Raw genomic sequence first — 19,593 nt, forward strand, 5'->3', positions numbered from 1 at the left:
GAACGGTAGGGCAGAAGTTTTTTTTTTCTCAAAAAAAAGCGCAAAAACTTTTCCAATCTAATAGAAAAGAAAATGGTGACTTAAAGTGATGCCTTTGAAGATACATCTTACTTCAAGGGATACCCAAAGAGATGTCGATTTTTTGACAAGTTCAAGCTAAATCTACCTGACCCCCTTTCGGTTTATTTATTAGACTGAATGAAATCTAAAAGCGAGCTATATAAACAAGCTGATCATGCAAGTATATTGCTGTTCCCTCTAAATGTTATTTGGGTGCTCAGTATATAGCTTTAGAATCTGTAGAGTTTTAGAGGTACAGAACTACACGTAACTGACTTCCAATGACGCTGAACGGCCTCAGCATTAATATTGCATGAGACGCTTCTAAGTGATATGGTCAAACATTGGGTCCTACTTTGCACCTGATTTTGCATTGCATTGCTTCCAATGCAATGCAAAATCAGGTGCATCTACGCTCGGTCCCGAACCAAAAAGATACGCCTTCTTGTATTTAGTAAAAAATACGTCAAAAAAACATACATAAGCATCATTACTATTATTGTTATCGTTATAACCATCTTGCACTTCTATGATTTCGGCACTGCTTTAACACCACTGTCGGCATATAGTATAACCTAAATTGTTCGCTGTGGACCTCTGTGCTTGTCCCACTTCTTCTGTACATTTCAGAAGCAGCGTATGAAAAGACCATGTACTTAGCGGTACGGTATGTCTCGATCGGCTTCCGCAGCTTCAAGCGGTTTTCGTTGAGTGCTTCGCGCTGAAGACCGTGGACCTTCGGCCGACTCGGAAGAGATGAAGCGCCACCGGTACTCCGGCAGCCGACGCGCCCACAAAGGCGGTGGATAGTCGCGGCGCCCAGAGCCGCAGAGGCATTATGTCACAAGCACACGAACACAGGAGCATAACCGCGAAACCATAATCGTTTTTTCTTAATGTTATCAGTATTATTGCTACAAGAAAAAAGTACATTTATATAGATGCACCGATTTACAGTGTTCTATAATATTCTTATGACTCGATGTATTCCCACGCTAACTATAAGCCTACTACCATGCGGCTAATGGCAGTGCGGGAATTAGCGAAGCATAATGTAATATAACACGCATAAAAAAAAAACAAACTTACGCAGCCATTAGTGCTGTTTGAACGGGACGAAATCTGATTTAAGTAGCCGTTTGTCGACCGACACTAGTCAGCATCAATGTTATCGCCTCACGATCGACAGTCGGTGCGCGGCAGGATATGTTCTACACAGGCTCTGAAGACTGATCGGGTGTAGTTGACCAGACTCTAGAGGGACGACAGAGCGCGCCGGAGGATCGCTACTATTCTTACGAGCGAAGCCGGAACTATACTTGCAGCAACGTATTAAACGAATCAATGCGACAAGGCCACATTCAGCATGATGGGTAACGGGCGAAACTAATCACAGCGGAAAAAGTCAATGCACAACAACTTATCGAACGACATCCTGGTCTGAGAGGGGCGTCTGAGTATTGAAACATGGCGAAACTGCACACGGACGTTTCGTTCCCCCATTAAAAGCTAGGAGAATGATAACGCGAGAGATCAACATCGAAAAGAGTGATGTTAAATTAATGACAGCACTTGCATTAAACGTACACCGCTACCTGCACTACAAGCTCGTGAAAAATTTCAACGAAGCAACAAGAGCAACGAAAACGATTTTTAAACGAAATCGTAGAGCAGAACAGATTTTGAGAGGGAAAACCTGACCTGCAGAAGATATCACAGACCGAGATTGTTTCATACAGAAGTGCAAGACGAAGCCCTCGAAAGAAACCAAACGAGATCTGCAATTCAGCAACGGCTAGGGACCGACAGAACATCTACAGAATTGGCATTATTTCTAGGAATAAATAGGAAGGTTTTTTGTACTTATTGAACACCCACAACTATCTGTTCATTGGTCAATGGCAAGCGTGTTACTACGCTATTATTATTATTATTATTAATACTATGGGAACATTTCAATGATTTTCATCATTCACGAAACCAAACTCGAGCAGCTTGCCCCGAGCGTGCGCACCGACTTTGAGTAAGAACACCATCCACGGCCAGCTGCGAATAACAGCATCTGCAAATGTAATAACGACGCCGTCGCCAACAACAAAAAGGTATCAGTACACAAATCGAGGAGGAAATCAAAAAGGAGGCAACAATAGCTGCAACAACAATAACTACAACAACACGATATTTGGTTAAAGATATTTGGATAAAGGGTGAGAAAGTCAACAATTTAAAACAAACTTATCACAAGTCGAATATCGTTGACGCCAACCGAAACCACAGTATTCCAAGCACAGTTCTATCAATTAAGCCAACGTTGACCATCAATAGCATCACACCAAGAACGAATACGGCACTTTATCATAACAATACGAGCAACAAGGCCGACAACCGAAAAGGACCAAACATCGAGACGACGTCCGGCGATCGTTACATTTGTCCCATTTTCCTCAAATACGAGGAACAACTTTGGCCCACAGAAAGGGTATAGCGCACAGCGCACACTCCCCTATCACTGCCGTCATTATCAGTCGATAAAAATATACCTATACCAGCACTCGCCCATAGTAACGGGCATCCTAAGTGCGAGGTCGTTCCAATCCCGATCGGGGACCTGACTTGATGACGTCACCGGGGCCATTGAATCCGCCAGCAAGCTCAAGGCCGGCAGCTTCAAACAATGCCGGTGGACGGAATCATTCACCTGGAATTGTGGCGGCCGCAACCGTGGAAGGCCACAGCCAAACTACAGGCAATGTAGGCCATCCGGCACAGTCCCTCGCACGCCAGAATAGCACGAACCACAGCAGCATAACACAGCAGCAGCAGCAGCAGGTGCAGGCGCAACAGCATCATAACCATCAGCCACCTTTGAGCCGGCCCCTCAGCCCGTGCAAGGACTCAGTGTCCTCTTTGCTCGAGCAACCGATCATCTCAGCGCCCAGCCAGACCTCCCTCAACTCATGCAGCTTGCAAGCAGCAAACTCCCTCGGCCAGCAGCAGCAGCACAACCTAAATAATTCTTTAAGTAGTCCCGTAGAGCATTCGACTTTAGCGTCAATCTGTTCGCTTTCGAGCACCATCGTCACGCCGACTTCAGCCCTGTCTTCCCTGTCCTCTGCCAACCGCAAGTTCGTCCTCAGCTCCTCGGATAACCTTGTGCTACAACAACAACAGCTGCAGCAACAGCCATCTGAGATAGCCGGCACCTCGACCCATTTTGCCGGCACTGCTGCAACACGTAGTGGTGACCATAAGCGTCGCCGTGAAATCTTCACTCTCACATCAAAATCGTCACGGTCAGTTGACGCCGAGGTAGATCACCGGCCTAGCGTGCCGGTGGCGCCGGGAGCAAAGGGCGACTCCACAAGCGTAGATCACCTGCTCTTCAACACAGCAACGTGCAACAGAAATCTCGTGGAGTTGAGTTCACAGCAGCCCAGCCAGGGCGGTATCGGCTTATCAGGCCAGCAACCGGAATCACTCCGGGCTGGCAGTCTTCAGGGCCTTCAGAAGACGTCGACCTGTAGTATTCAGGCAGGCAGTTACGGCCAACTCGATATGGCCGTTTCTTCGCGTTTCGGAAGCGTCAACGGAGCAGACTCCCCCCTGGCCTACCCACCCGCGCCGGCCGCGCAGTGGAGGTCCGGGGACTTACACTCGGAAGGCCCCAGTTCCTTGGGTTCTCCGGGTAACTTGAGCCAGCATCGGTCGCATCGCGCGTCGCTGAGCTCCGTCGCGCCCCTTGGAACACTGCGACCTGTCCCTATAGAGACAGATGCCGAGGCTCCCAATAGTACCAACCTCAAAATAAACAACGATAACAACACCCTCAACACTGGCCACCGTCAGCAACAAACTGAGCAATCAAAAGAGCAGAATGCGCAAGCACAGTGTCAGCACCGTCATAACGCGCAACAGGAATGTGAAGACTGTGTTGACAGCTGTCATACAACGTCCGTGACAATAAATCAAATACAACAGGACATTCATGACAGTACCACAGTGACAGAAAATAACGATAGTATCAACAACAACCAACAACAACAGCAACAGCTATCTACAAGTGCCAACATCAACAACAACAACAACATTAACCATTTCAACAATTGTGCAGACAGTCACAGCCAGAACAACAGCTGTTCCGCGACCTCCATCATTACCCCTAGCCGACAGCGCCATGAAGGGAATAGCGTACGTTTCTGGTAAGTGCACATTATTCATAGAACGTCTTTTTTTTCCACGTACGCGTCTCTCTTTTAATGTAATGTTTACAGGTAAATATGTGACCGGCTATCTGTACTTCGCAGTTCGGCACGGAACTCGATAGCGTTCACAGACGACATTATAATAAGCATAGGGAAGATACTGTAACAATAGATGAGCTAACGGCAATGAGAATAAGTTGAAAAGCTGCCAAGACAGGGGGCCAGCGTCAATTGTTCGTAATTGGTTTTGTTTAGCATGCTACGTTGACTACACTGGCTTTGATGACCGCATCCATGGCTAATAGTATGTAGGAATCGTTCTGTGCACCCAAATTACTCTGCTAAAAGATAATTCAAGGGTTCTCGGATGAGGTTCTAGTATGAGTAATTTTTTCACATTGGTTTCCATACGATTATCGGACGCAGTCTTTAATTAACCTATCCTCGACCTGCACCCGATCATTATAAGGTAACAAGCTTGACGCATTACTTCAAACAACGATTTTAAGGGTATAACGAGTCAACACGAGTTAGCATATATGAAACGGTTAGGTCGTGCCTGTTATAAGTGATGATTTCCGCATATAACGCTAAGGCTGCAAGAACAAAATGGTTCATATGACAAGCTCCTTGGCGTACATAACTTTTTTGAAGAGAACGTTAAGTAAGAATATGGTCCAAATTTTTCGTTATGACATGTACAGATTGCTGTCCTATAAACTGTACAAAATGAGGTCATCTTCAAAAAATCAATGACAGATGATTTTCACACTCACTCCGCTGATACATTGATTAGACCTTGTTTGCGATCGCTATGATCTTAAGAGCAATCAGTCGTGCGATTTTGAAGTACAGCCCCTTCCCCCTTGAGTGATTATGTATAATAATAACACTGTAATTATGGATCTTAAGACTCTCAGGGACGACCTTGTCGTCCACGGACTATCCACATGAGATTGTCTGTCTAAGCATTTTAAACGACAGGCCTAATTTGATGGCCCTTCGATGCACTGCTGTGTCACCAAGAAAGCGTTACTAATACGGCCGAGTAATGTAATGGTTACACATTTTTTGCAAAAATCAGGGGTCTTAAGGTGCTCACAGACTAGACTTGGTATCTTGCAATAAGAGGAAACCTATTTAGTCAATATACAGCATTTATTTGTTTCTCTCGCCGAACTGCAACTAGTCGAATTGTAAATCATCAACTTAGACAGAAAGCTTTGTTTCTCGGTGCTCTTGTCGACCTAATGGACTCGACTGAGTGACTACGCGACGAGCGACATTAGCAAGGACGACTGATAGCGCGTGGTAGCGGCGGCTTTACGGTCGAAGTTAGCGCTCCTAGGTTAGCTGAAAACGAACCACTAACTCGACTAGTATATAGACTATTATAACGTAACAAGCTAATAATAAATCATTTTAGTCTCGTTCATTGTATAGTACGTGAACTAGGTGTTCTGTTCGCACGAGCTCCTTCACATAAAATCATAAACTCATATACGCGGGTTAGTTCTTCCACAAGAGGTCACTTTTCAATCGCAAGTGCGGTGAGAGAGGTGTTCTAAAAACGAAAGCCCAATTCGTCGACGATCTCAAGTCCTGAACGTCACCAATCTATAATGAAGGCACGATGGAACACATTGGAGTCTGTAGGTGTGTCAATGACACTATGACCTATAGCGGTGTAGTTGTGCCACCGTTGCTTGCTCCTCGATCCTCTGTCCAAATCTATTTATCATCCTATCAAGACTTTTTTCGAGCCAGACCGTGCAAGTCTTATATCATTGCAGCACGTGGCCCACTTTGAGGTTTTAGATAGACTTGGCCTATTTGAAGTCTTCAGTCATAGCCACGTTTGGTATCTTCCCCGGCCCGATATCGGACATGTTCTGTTTGAAGGAAGCATTAGACAATGGCGATCGCAGTGTCTGCAGATAGAAAAACAGCATAGCGCACCAGGCCTGATATGTGCTAATGAGAGTCCATGATTGAACTTCGAAGATATGTACTTGCATATATGGGGTACGTAATCCAAGAGTAGAACTCCACCAAAGTAAGTTCAGTTAGTTTTCTCACACTGATTATTCGATTAATGTTAGCGGTAAATGCTACACGTCTTGGGCTACAAACAGCACGATATGATTGAAGTAACTAGAAGTTGATAGCTAGCAAGCTCCTTATCGATTTTCTTAGCACAGTCTGAACTGTCTGAAGGACTGTATCCGAAACGGGTGACGCCCCCCCGCCCCCGATAATTTCAGACAGTGATGATATCACTTCATTTTTGGCAGGGCATTCCCTCCAAAAGACCTAAACGTGTTAGGCGTCTAGTTGGACTTATAGGATGTGTATTCAGAAGATTGTCTCTCGCTATCTTAGCCGTCTTATTTAAACCGAACCGCTATAGAACATTATCAAAGCAACAGCTTACGCTTGCTGTCGAAAATTGTATCGAAAACCATGGCATCTATAGAAGCTACGCGGGTGTTCGACGCGTCCAGAAAGCGCTAGAATAGATCAAAATATGATTTGTTATACTGACGCTATTCAAGGTAGCAATCTGCTAAATATGTAGCCCAGTTGAGCGGGGCCAGCGTAGCAGAAGGTGACAGTTATGGCCGAAAGACTCTTTTTACTCTGACATCTTTCCCACGGGACCCACAGACGTTCAGCGTGCGCTGAAATTCTTGGAGGTTGTGAAAAGTGCCCATCAAGACTGCGACGGCCAAGCAGATTCTACTGCTTTAACGCTTTGACATACTGGGCGTGTTCATGTTTTTCTATTAGGGATTTGGAACCCGCTAAGGATAGCCTCAATCTGTTAGATGATAAATACAGGTGAGCGCTTCTTAGAGAGTTCGATGTAAAAGGTAGTTCGATTTTGTTGCGTTGCATTTTTCGTACCCTCAGTTTGAATAAAAAAATATTATTTTTAGTCGATTAAAAAGTTCTGTGGTAAACATCAATAGCTTTGGAGCTTTTAAGAAACGGTAATATAGTACTTCAAGTGTGCCTGGTAATAACTGACTGCCCTGTGTGTCAGCGAAAGCATCTTAATTGATACGCCTTTTTAGCGGTTCCAGTGATGCAGCCTATGTCCTACAATAATAAATTGAATTTGAGCTAGATTATTAATCGTAAAAAGTATAGGTATCGTGACTTCAGTTTGATCAGAAGGTAGTAGATCGGACATCATGCTAAACATGTAGATATGATTACATAATAGCAATTCATCCTTTACTAAAATATTGGAATGAATTAACTAACAGCTGGACTAGCTCACTTATTTTACGTACCTTATTTTTCGAATTTTGCCGAACCCAGTATCGCTCTGGGTTTATGCGTACCCATCTCTGTAGTCTTCGCACGTACAGTTTATAAAAGGCAGATTCTGGAATTGTGACGTAAAAACACGAATTAGTAGAACTGGAAAGTATTCTTTATATGAAAAAACAGCTAATGGCGGGACATACAGTTACACAAATCACAACTGCAAAAAAATTAACAAAAATCATTTAAATTACGCATTCGTACGGATTCGTTTTGGGCAGTACGACCCGTCATTATTGTTAAACTGTGATAAATAACTCTTGCTAGTAGTAATAAAAAAAAAACAATGTAATAAACAATAAACAGAAAATATATCGTAGAAGCTATGACGGTCACAAGAGGTTCTGTACAATGATGCTTCACTGCGGCATCGACTACATCCTATTGATTTGTTGAAATACACTGCGCAATGTACGGCAAATTCAGGGGACGTCCTGTTATTGGGCCTTCTTTATATCGAGGAACACTGAAACCTGTTCCGGCCATTTTGAGGAGAATTAATTAACGGCCACAATTTCAAGGAATTCCGAAATTCGAGTTATACTTGACATTCGGTAAAACCCTTTCGAACAACGCCATATAATGGCTACAAAAGCCGCTGCGATAAAGAACTGCTCAGGAGCAAACATTGTCGGCGGAATATATTGTAGCGTTAGGCTGTACCTATTCTCAAGTTCATGAAGTTTTTCACACACGCAAGTTTGAAAAAAATCCACACCGCTTGGCTGCCCCGTTGCCTGTGCAGCAGTGGAATCCACCGGCTGCCGGTTGAATAGAGCCGCCTTCAAACTATCATGTATGACGGTCGCTTCGTCAGCAACACTGTTGCCAACGACAAGTAACAAAAACCATTTAGTAACTTTCATATATTTACGTTAATACGTTCTTTCAAGGTGTTGGTGCCTTTTCGATGGTGTAGCTTATTTCTATTGAAACGTCCTGCGCTTGTTTAGCACAGCCATTTGTCTTTAAACAAATGTATAACTTTAAGAGAAAAAAAAAGTTGCTGGATTATTGAAACTATTTCATCAGTGAGCTAGTTTAGAAGCCCTGTAAACGAGTCAGATCGGACTTCGCAGAGCTGCGACACCTTGAGTAGCTTAGCCGGTGCGGCCTAAATCACAACAGCGTTCAAATTCGAATACGCAGAATGATTTAGAGGTAAGTTTCCTGATAGCTAACTCGAACTTTAATAATGTGCTGTCGGAACTGATAAGAAACGGGAAGTTGCTCAGGTTGACAGCAGAGACTGCTCCGTCACGTTGGAGTCTTTATTAATTCAGCTCGTTTTCGGTAGTGAATGAGGCATAAGCGTGTGCCTTCCGTGTTAGCTATGTGAGCTGGTCTGAGCAAACGCCATTTTAGTTTTTTTCAGATTAAAGTAGCTTATGAACATAATGATACAGTCGACTCTAACAAGCTTAGTTCATATGTTATTTTTATTAAGAAGCGAGTAGAGTAAGCTCAAATATAATAAGTAAATCAGGCCAATAGGGAGGTCTGGGATGTTCGAGCTGTTGAGCGTATCGATCTATCACACAAGAATAGGTTTCTAAATGCCCTAAACTAAATGCCCTGCTAGGACTCGTAGTATAACACCAATCCCCTGTCTCCAATAATAGCACAAGTAAATATAATGCCACCGGGTATCTGCATATAGTCATCGAAGCCACTAGAGGCCGTTGTCTTGATAAGGAATGTGTGTCATTTTCTATTTGTACCAAGGGAGAACCATTGTTTGCTTTAAAGATTTTATTGCTCTTCATGTATGGTCTGGTATACATCTTCACCACTGTACGAGACAGTGACCCACCTGGCTTGTGCGTTACGTGTTACTTCAGCCCATCTTATTCCTTGGTCAGTCTAACCTCACTGATTTATTCATTTCTAATTTAGGCAGCCCCACGTCGTCAATAAGGCCCGTGTAAAGAAGTTCCATAGATACTAATTACTCTTAACTCATTGTCAAACAAAATCTAATCAAGTACTGGAATAGGTTAGCTGCTTTGTAGTAATACAACTACTCGTTGAAGGTATCTCGTAAATTTGTTAAGTCCTAGCAATGCGTTTGAAGCTTGGAAGTCGGCCATATCTCTAAATAGTCCAGAGAGGCTAACGTTTTGAAGGAGGGATAGCCGAATTGTGATGTTGCTTACTTTATTTAAATTGGTTTTTTGTCTTGGAAAAAACTGACCTCGTGATTAAGATAGGAACCAGAAGCTCAATGCTACCTACAGTAAACATTGATTACTGTTACGGTATAAGGGAATGATTTTTATCTTATTTGCCCTGTATTTGGTTATCGAAAAACTCAGTAATTGAACAGGTTTTAACATATCTCTAACCAGATAAAAACGTGCCTGAGTAATTACTGCGGCTCAAGCGATGTCAGCTAGTTTCTCTTCAACGGACTAATTGTAAGAGGCGCATATCCATCATAAGCTAGGTAAAAGTTAAGCCAGTTTCTGCTGTCCTGTACGTTATCTAAATAGCCGGCGAACGCCTATTTGGCGTAGAAACAGTGTAAGCTCTATACAAGTGAATCGAAAAATCACCTCAGATTTAACGAATCACTGGGGCAAACTATGCTCCTGAGAATGAATCAGCAGTCGGTTGCGGACTTGAGCGAGTTACGGAAGACATTTGTCCCTCACAGCGCGCACCCGTTCGGAGAAAGACAAACGTACCGAACTTCCTGAAACTTAGCATCAGTACTAATACAACAGATTCTTCATTCGGAAATTGGAGACTGCTAAGGATAGGCTAGAACTTTGGCTAGGGGCAGCTGTTTGGAGAGGCAGTGGGCTGAACTATCCTCATCTGGCACAGAAAGTTTTCTTTTCGTCTTCCTTCGCCTTCCGCGCGTCGTCTGGCTAAATGAAGTAGTTTGTTTAATGAGTCAGATTTTCTCTTTACATCAGTCCTAACTGATCGAACACGCCAGATAAACAGGTAAGATGATGCAGTGCTCTGCCTAGTCGAATATATCAACGCTCCGATGAAATACCGGTATCAGTACAGGCTAGATATTTCTAAATCATTTGGCATTAGACCTACAGCGTTGCAATACATCGAACAAGAGTTACGGTAGAGAAAATAGTGCCAAATTATAATAGTAGACGCGGTAAATGTAAAAATCATATAATAATACGACATAAACCAGGTATCACTGCACGATTTATTAGTACGCTGTGTCGCGTCAGATCCGTCTGAGCAATTCAGTATCCAGACGTCAACGCTACAGATGTAAGTTAATTAGCATTATGGAACAGCAAATTGAAAAGATCATAATAGCGTTATTGTGATTAACTAGCTAACGAAATTCATTATCGATAGAAAATGAGGCCAAAATAACATTGGTTCCTGCTAGCAGCAGATATGTGTGCCTGCAGGCCCGAAATTCACGCCACGCAACGTCGTACGTTTTGCCCCAGCTAATTATTGTATAAAATTAGTTAACAAGGTACATTATATTTAGTAAAAAAAAACGCGTCAGACATTGTGTACGACATTCTTCGTTGAGAGATTAATTGAAAATTACTGGTCTGATGGAAGATGTGGTTTGCAGTCTAAAGACGCTGCCTTGTCTAATGTATCGTCTGGTATGTTACTGTTTTTGATGGTGTTTCCGTTCGGAGTAGCGGCCCAAGCAAATCATTATCAAATGCTAAATGTACCGAGGCGACTCTCGGCTATTTTGTCATTTCTACACTTTGAAGTCTGATTAGTTAAATCAAAGCTTCAAGCAGCCGCTGGAGATGATTCCGGGCATGGAAATCTGTGTTCGATTCGAACCGGTACATCTTGATAAATAAATTAATTAATTTAGCTTGACTAGTTTATGGTGGGCTCGGCTTTTCGATTTCACGACTGTTATTTACGTTACTATAGGCCAGGCAAGATACTAACCACCGCCTGTTTTAATATACGCAAGAACGTTAGGGTGTACACACGACAACCCGTACCACACAAATTCCGCTACCTTTGATCAAGCCAATTACCTCCTATGGGGTTTCCTCAAAAATCTCAAAGCATCAAAATGTCGTTTCAAGACGTTCAATAACAACATTTTTGGAGCTCTTAAAAATGCCAGAGAGAAGTGCGGCCTAGAGAATAGGTGAACTGATTATTCTACCACGGCTGACTTTCGAACGGCTACATTGGCACCGGAAGGGGACGATAAGTAAGGAAATTTAGCGTGGAAATACAAACACTACTCATCTTGTTGACTGCATTTTCGTTGCCTGAAAATTAAGTTCGACCAATATGACTTTTTTAATAAGTTAGAATAGCGAATAAATTAAACAACCATTAATGCAGAGCTACTGTCAACATGTATGGTTGCGTCTCACATTCGCTTTGTAAGGGACACTATCCGTCGAATATTTTTTGTTATGGAAATGATTTTCATTGTGCCATTTTTTGCCAGTTATTCTATACAGTCAATGTTTGACTAGTGTGTAGGAGGTAGGTAGCAGCTTAGCTGAACGTTTAATTTCACGCTTTAAGTTTTGTAGAACTTCTGATCTACGCGTCCACACAAGTCATATGAGTCTGTCTTGAGAAAAGTGAGCTTTTTTAGCGTTTCACTAATTGGGAATACGCCTGGCGAACAGTCCAGACATTCTATTCAACGGTGGGTTCAGAGTTCAGAGAGAATATACCCAACGATGTTATGGGGTAAACTATCCCACGTTAGAGGAACCGAGTTGCGTCTTAGTCCTTCATAACCATCTAATTTGATAAGCTGGTCCATCAGGTATACGGGCTATCAAAACCTAAGCACATGACTTACGACATTGTTCAATAGATATCGTCGTTGAATTGGCATTTGTTGTTGACAAATGTGTGGCTTCATACGGACGTCTTTGTTGCTATGGTTTGTTTGTACGAAGTCTAAGAGTTGACATGATGGCAATCGCACCGAGGCGGATTGTTTTAACTCAGAAGAGAAACCTCCTAGTGATGTCCTGGGTGCACAAAATGCGGTCAGCAGCAGTAACTAAGAATACAGCTACGAAAATCAGTTTGGGTTGGCTATAAATGGCTTAAGCGACTTACTAGTGCTATCTACGTGGCCAACACAATCAAATGGCCAGTCGTATCGCTTTCTTGATAAATTATCGAGCCTAAATACATAGGTAATGCAATTGGTTTCATTCGTGTGTAGACACAGCGTGTATGTTAACGGTATTGCGTCTATACACGAAGCTGCGCAGGTAACTGAGCTGGACCCTTTTGAAAGAACTCTCCATTCTATCACGAAGCAGAAAGGAAACTTCTACAGAGGCACCAGTTAGCTAAATTGAACATGTGTGCTGACAAGGAAACTTTGTACTATACTCATGAACAAAGCGGAGCAGACGGCCTGTTTTTTTGGAAAGAAAAACATCTCGTCCTATATAGCTTGCTATTCGTTCCCTAATGATTCTTGATGCATGTATTTGCTGCTGTAAATGAAAAAAGCTTGGCTGTATGCTCTCCTTAGGTCTTTTTCTACCCCTTCCTTAGTCATCCCGAATCCTTAAAGTTCTCTTTGATCCGTTAACGTATCTTCCACCAAAGATGCCTTCAGACGGGCCAACGTAAAGCAGACGCCTCTATCGCACGAGGTGTTCATGCCAATTCGAGATTACGCTCGCTGTTAGTCGGTTTAAACTAATTGTCATCTCAGGGTTTTTCATGCGGAGTCTGCTTATCCCATAATCTAACGTGGATCTGTTCAAGCCTAGCTGGATCTCACCTTTCTGGCCTTCGAAATCATTTACGGAATGACCGCCTGCACAAGGCACCGGCAGAAAAGCAATTCAATAGTGACTCGGACGTTCATAGTACCATGTAGGATGATGGACGCGTCTCTTTCTTTGCCCTTTCGTTTTATCCTACCGCTAACTAGAATAGCGTAAGGCAGGATCATAGTTCGCGCGACAGGTACGGGTTAGAAAGCCACGATCTATCCGAACGATGTCGGTAAGGCGAGCTAAGTTCGTTGTGAGCGTCGTCGAGAAGGAGTGGAAATGCAAGCTAAATGGATTGACACGCATTCACGATCACGCGCCTGCAGAAGAGCAGGACTCACACGGAAACAATTTTTATTGAATTCCGTTAATTATGCTCTTCGGCATTGTGTAGGCTTCTGTAGAGCTAGGTGAAGAGATGACGTTAAACTGGCTACCGAAAAGTCGACACCTAGGCTTAAAAGCGACACCATTTTCCCAATTGCCCTTCTTTCGATCTACTCCTGGCCCTTTATGTCGAGCACCGATAATGCGCGGAAAACGGCGTGGCGGTGGTATTAAGGAAAAAAATTCTAGATCCTTCACACGTCAACAATGGGGAGCTCACAAGCGAGATCTTACGCCGCCCGTGCGTAGTGCACCTCAGACTAAAAAAAGCTCGCCTCTAATATCGTCCTTTCTCGCCAGTTTGCAGTTCGCTTCGATAAACAGCGTACCTTTATATTAGTAGGTACACCGACCTAACCGGAAAAATCATTCTCCGATTTCTCAAATTTTTAGGCCTCTATGCATACGGGTTGCTAGAGTAAATACATATTTCACTCTTTACTTTACTTACTTTAGAAAAGTCCATCAACATTGTACAACTCTGTTTGCAAATAATGTCTGTATATATATATATATACCGAAAATACTAAAAAAAACTATATGTTCCAAGCAACATATTATTACACTAATTAACAGGTTTAAAAAGTACATATATTTTTTAGTACTTTTGGGATGTATATGTTGAATATAAACAGAGCACATGAACGTGGGAGGAAGTTAGTACAAGTGGAATCTGGATTCACTCTAATTAATTCAAGGGCAGTGTCCTTTGTCGGTGATGGCCGCGTTACTAGATGCAATCAGACTGCACTGCTCAATGTACATGTTTCACGGCTTCTCCTAAATGGCAAATGGTGATGATGATTCAGCTCATCCGGTCTTTACCACAGGTGAAAAGAGTCTGTTTCCAGTGTGTAGTTTCTATCTGCAAACTAAGCTTTTTTTGCCTTTCATTTTAAATATTATCGCATGAGTACTAGCCACGATTTAATATAAGGGCACCAAGGCTTCTCTTAGAGCTGAAGTAGTTACTGTATTCATTATATTTAACAACACTGGACCTGCACTCGCGCTCTGACTAATGATGCTCATGATATCTGAACGAATAGAGATCTTAGCGGATCGCATTTTATTATAGTCCGAGATTAAGTGGCTGACAATCAATCACCTGATCAATTACTTCGTGAGAAACGAGCTGCGCTGCAAAGTATATCTCGCCATCACATAGGCCACGCGCTTCCTTTCCGTTTTATGGGTATTTTCCTTTAGAGACAATCTGCTTCTCACTCAATTTTTGAACATAACGGCCTGTTCCGATGTCTCAGCGGAGCTTGAATCTGCCGTAACTCAGGCCGACGCTATAGCTTCATCAGCGCCACTCTCTTTTACGGCAGCACCTATTACTATCGATAAGTGGCTTTTTAAAAGTGGCCAATAGGTCTTCTCAGTCAGCTGGGTACATGTGAGCAGTAAAGTAATACGTGAAAACACCAGCAATTAGCAGAGAACCGTTAGCGGCTGGTAAAAAAAATTAACGCAGAATCGATTTCCCATCGCTGTATAATGTCGTGCGTGTGGGCGTTTTTATTCTTTTGGTAGTAACGACGTTGGTCGTTCTGGCTCCGGGAGCTCTCGTTTGCCTCCTTGAAACGGCAGTGCCTTGTCCATTGACACTAGAGAAACAACCCAGCAACCAACCTTTTGAAGGCGGCGATGGAAAATTGCGAGTTAACATTAGCATAATCAATAATCCTCCTAAATACTTCTTATCTATTTACATGATATCACTAATATACAGTCATTGGCCAATCAAATAAGCCCACCTAGAACTTTCACGTAATGCAGGATTTGTTCATAGATAGCTCTACACCCAACCACAATATCTATGCTAGCTCTAACGGCACTGTTGTTAAAGGCGCATTTTTTAAACTACTATGAAACGGAAAACACTTACTGGTCAACTTTTCACCACTTATTTAGTCACCCCACCCCTAGCTACAATTACTTGGGTACCACCTACGTCACGCTCGAACTCTAGGCGCACATTTTAAGCATTTTATCCTTTAGTTGTAAGACGTTCGTGATCTCCTGTCCGATTTTAACTTGCCCTTTAGTATAATGCCATACGTTTTCATACGTGAAATTCAGGTCGGGTGAACTTCCTAGGTATAGCTGAACTTCAGTACCAATAACGATAAACTTTTCAGAGACATCCTCTACAACACACATAGTTCCAACCTGGAAATTATCCTCCAATACATAAGGGAACATTCTCGTCTGGATTACCACATTGTGTTTCGCTTTTAAATAATCCCGTTGACCGTATGTAGGACTCCTGCGCAGGACGGATATCAAGGCTCACACAATCATTCTAATAGGCTGCTGGATTACATAGATCTCGCGGAATCGGTCGCTGGAACGCCTGTAGATGTGTTCAGCGTTGCTAATTTGCAGACTATAATTTATATGAAAGGCAGACCCTTTGTCAAGTTTTCACTGGCTAATTTTAGAATTGTTTACAACGCGTTTGTCCGCTTATAACGCGTCTATTTATGTGGAGATTTAGCAGACGTCTTCTGGTAAATTTATGACATCTAAAACCACCCATTCTGACCCGACGCCGGTGAGTCCTTCCGAAGACAGTTACTTCGCACTTTTCCACACGGTGACGCGATTAAAAAAACTATTACAAATTGGCATTTTTTTAAAAATGACTTTATCTCCTCGCTGCGTTGTGAACCATTTTTACTTTTGTTTTTCATTATTTTCGATGACAGAGGCACCTGATCTTTCAGAGTATGGGTCCCACTGTCAAATACACACTTTGATATCACGGCTCTGCCCCCACTTAGCAACCTCTTTTGACTATCGTTTTTTTTGTATGGTTCGAATCATTAGAGTTCGCAACTCTTTCAGCAGGTATTTTTGCTATTTCACTACGAGTTTAAGTATAGTCATAATCTGCGATTATAAAAACGTCGTTGTCGTTGAATAGAGAGGGCGAGATAATTGCTGCACCGCATGTTAAATCATCTGTGTTCATTCGTGAGGAAAAGAAGACAAGATCAGATACCTGAATCGTGCGTAATAACGCGGGTGTGACCCACTATCACACGGCACGTCTCCAAAAATTGCCTTGCCTACCACATACGTGTGAAAATTCGTTTCTAACGGTATTGTCACCTGTGCATAGTATTAAAAAGCTATTGAAGGCTCTCGTGTGGAAAAAGCACATGCAGACGTTTAGTTCGCGCTATCGCTAGGAGATATCTCCGACCAAACTGTGGCCCTATTTGATTGGACAATGGCTGTAAACATAGATAATAATAGTCTGATACTATATTCTCAACTGTAGGAGGCCATCGAATACATACATTAGCCTAGACCAACCAATGACAGCGTATCGTGTAGGCTTATCATACTGAGATCACATTATGCCTAAGACGTAAAAAACGAAAATTTACTTTTCAACTCCAATGCTGTCAAAAGTTATCGGTGTTAGACATCGAGCACCGATAGTTAACGTAACCGTAAAGTAACACAATGGACTACAAAAGCGTAATGAGATTGAAACGAATCTACTAGCTGCAAGACATTTGTCTCTTAGTATGACCCTTATAAAGATACCACGTAAAAAAACATATATCCGTAACGCAATGCTCAGTGAAACCCGTGTATGTACATAAAGATAATGACATCACACCTAATTATCACTATAATTATATATATGAAGGATCGAAACCTTGCGAGATGATGTAGGTGTGGTGCAGCTTCGACAGGGGAATGAGACTGCTAGCTGTTGTGAATTGCTATTCACGTTAGGACATAGGCCGGATTTAAAACGCAAACTTTTACGCAGAACTGGAAAAAAACAACAGCGTGCCTCTATTCACCACAGTTAAGTGGTGACCGGACCGAAATTGTATTGTGTACGTTTCCAGGTAATGAAAATCCGCAGATTGCTACCGGCGACATGGCTGTCGGCTACACAATGGGATTCTCACGCCCAGCATGGGGACGAGACCAAAGTGTCAAACTCAAACGTTTCATATGTGGATTTTGCCACCGGAAAATAATACGCCCGACAATAAGATGTCAGTAAATGAACAACAACGTTCTATTCACTCTCGTGAGTTGTGTGCTTGGCCGATCGTTGTATCCTGACAGATCCTGCTAGTAGTTTTAAGGATAACAAGCGAGAGATACGAACATATGCTAAGATAGAAGCTTTCATATATGCCTAAGTAAACGTCAAAGCAGCAAACGGAGCTTTGCGTCTTTTTGGCCGGGAACTGTTTGCTTTGCCACGGACACTTCCAGGCCCTACGTTTTCGAAGTTTTTCTGTTCTTTCGTCATAAATCATTTGCAGCATATGCACGCCTGTATGTACACGTTTCCGGGACACCTCAACAAAAACAGTTTTTTCCGCTTCAGCGGGTAGTATGTAAACTTACGAGCCGAAACTCAAATTACACTGAAGCACACGAACATTGATCAAAATATTATCTATTTCTATGGATTTTGTCGTACAAAAATAAATAGGGTCTACCAGATCCTGCTTTGACTTTCAACAATATTTCTCATTTACACTTATAGACAATTTGCTTTTCCATGTTGCGCCAAATAAGCAGTGTTGACCTTTAAGCCGGTTTACACCTTATCTATATCTATAATATGCTTTATGAGCATCTACAAAGTTCTTTTGCTTTTACAACATAACTATATAGAAAAGACTTACCACTACTAACTGCCAACCATCGCACCTCGCTGGTAAGAAACTTAACGAAGACTTGTGTCCTCACGATAGCCTAATGATGAAAATATGCACAATAAACATTTTTATAAACTCAATAGCGGCATAAAAACGACTGGTTTTGTACAAAATTGAATCAGGTGGGATGTATAAAGTCGAGAGTTATTTTGAAATGCAATATATTTTATCCCTTAGCTTTTTCGTTATTTTCAGTTAAAGTCAGTAAAAGCCAAATTCCTTTCATCGTAGATTGTGGACTTGGACGAGTGTTACCATAAATTAAATGAATATTCAGTTTATGGCAACGTACATATAAAAGAGCAGCAAAGCTGACGTTTCACACTTAAGGCTAATTGGCCGTATGCGTTAGCTTTTAGAACATCTCAAATCTTCAATTGGTTTTAATTACTCGCTTCGAGCCTTCATCTTTTACAGTTACCCCTATCTGGGCATACGATGATTTTATCCACATAGCAGAAGATCTCTGCATCTATACTGTCCCCTGATTTTGAATGCCTGCTATCAGTTTCCTTTCTGCAAGAAACTGCAAATACAAAAACCTGGTTCCGTGCGCCAAGCCGATTTTGGTAGAAGAACGATGCACAAAAGGCGGCGAACCCATGTTTTTCTTTACAAAGCGAACCAACATGCTATTTGTAAAAAAATTGGTCTTTGAAAAAACGTTTTTAGGACTTCTTAGTTGAAATTTTGGTTTAGCTTTTTCGAGTGTAAATTTTATGTGTCAAGCATTCTATATTTTTGCACAGTCATGCATAACAGAAAATAACTGCTTTTACTTTGTACCTGAGCAGGTTTCCTGTAAATCTACTCAAAACTGACCCCGTCGGTGGCTTACATGGAATTATGTTTCCTTTGGTCCGATAAGAATAATTATATAAATTACCAACGGGAAATTGAATTACCCTACCCCATAGGTCCATCACTTGACCTCCTGGCTGCAGTACTCGAGGCCAAGTACAGTTGCAATATGCATATGTGCATAAAAAAGCTGACAGTCTTACCACTGTTACTCTTTTCTCGTCCCATATCCTGACATTATACACTGTGGGTTCTTGTTTCTGCGCACCTAAGCTCGTATCATCCGGGCTGGGTTCTCTCTGCTTTGCGCAATGAACATTTGAGTTTTGCCTTCGTAGTTAACTAACGTGCCCCGGCAGC

At 42.3% G+C, this 19,593-nt stretch overlaps 2 protein-coding genes across 89 annotated transcripts in view; one reads left to right on the plus strand and one right to left on the minus strand.

Annotated features, from left to right (window-relative positions):
- The window catches only part of LOC111250837 (uncharacterized), a 182,166-nt gene that overhangs the window by 102,784 nt on the left and 59,789 nt on the right, over positions 1-19,593 (minus strand). For 13 of the 39 annotated variants that reach the window (XR_015328216.1, XR_015328214.1, XR_015328209.1 and 10 more), the window contains one exon: positions 7,562-7,656. Coding sequence is in view for 4 of the 39 variants with exons in the window: in XM_086989952.1 (XP_086846078.1) it covers positions 1,447-1,569; positions 2,075-2,122; positions 7,562-7,656; positions 18,400-18,469 (336 nt within the window). In the remaining 35 variants the exon portion in view is untranslated. Of the gene's footprint in view, positions 1-532; positions 2,123-7,561; positions 7,657-10,150; positions 13,990-14,764; positions 15,359-15,614; positions 15,910-18,399; positions 18,470-19,436; positions 19,574-19,593 lie in introns of those variants that run through there. The other 26 variants (XR_015328199.1, XR_015328193.1, XR_015328189.1 and 23 more) reach the window with 14 other exon arrangements.
- LOC111250825 (uncharacterized) overlaps positions 2,118-19,593 on the plus strand; it is a 135,137-nt gene continuing 117,661 nt past the window's right edge. For all 50 annotated transcript variants that reach the window (XM_086989886.1, XM_086989901.1, XM_086989907.1 and 47 more), the window contains exon 1: positions 2,118-4,259. In XM_086989886.1, coding sequence (XP_086846012.1) covers positions 2,677-4,259 — 1,583 coding nt within the window. In that variant the 5' untranslated portion in view covers positions 2,118-2,676. The remainder of the gene's footprint in view (positions 4,260-19,593) is intronic.

The sequence above is a fragment of the Varroa destructor genome, unplaced genomic scaffold (assembly GCF_002443255.2).
Source record: "Varroa destructor unplaced genomic scaffold, Vdes_3.0 BEIS01000005.1, whole genome shotgun sequence".
In the NCBI taxonomy this organism is placed as follows: domain Eukaryota; kingdom Metazoa; phylum Arthropoda; class Arachnida; order Mesostigmata; family Varroidae; genus Varroa; species Varroa destructor.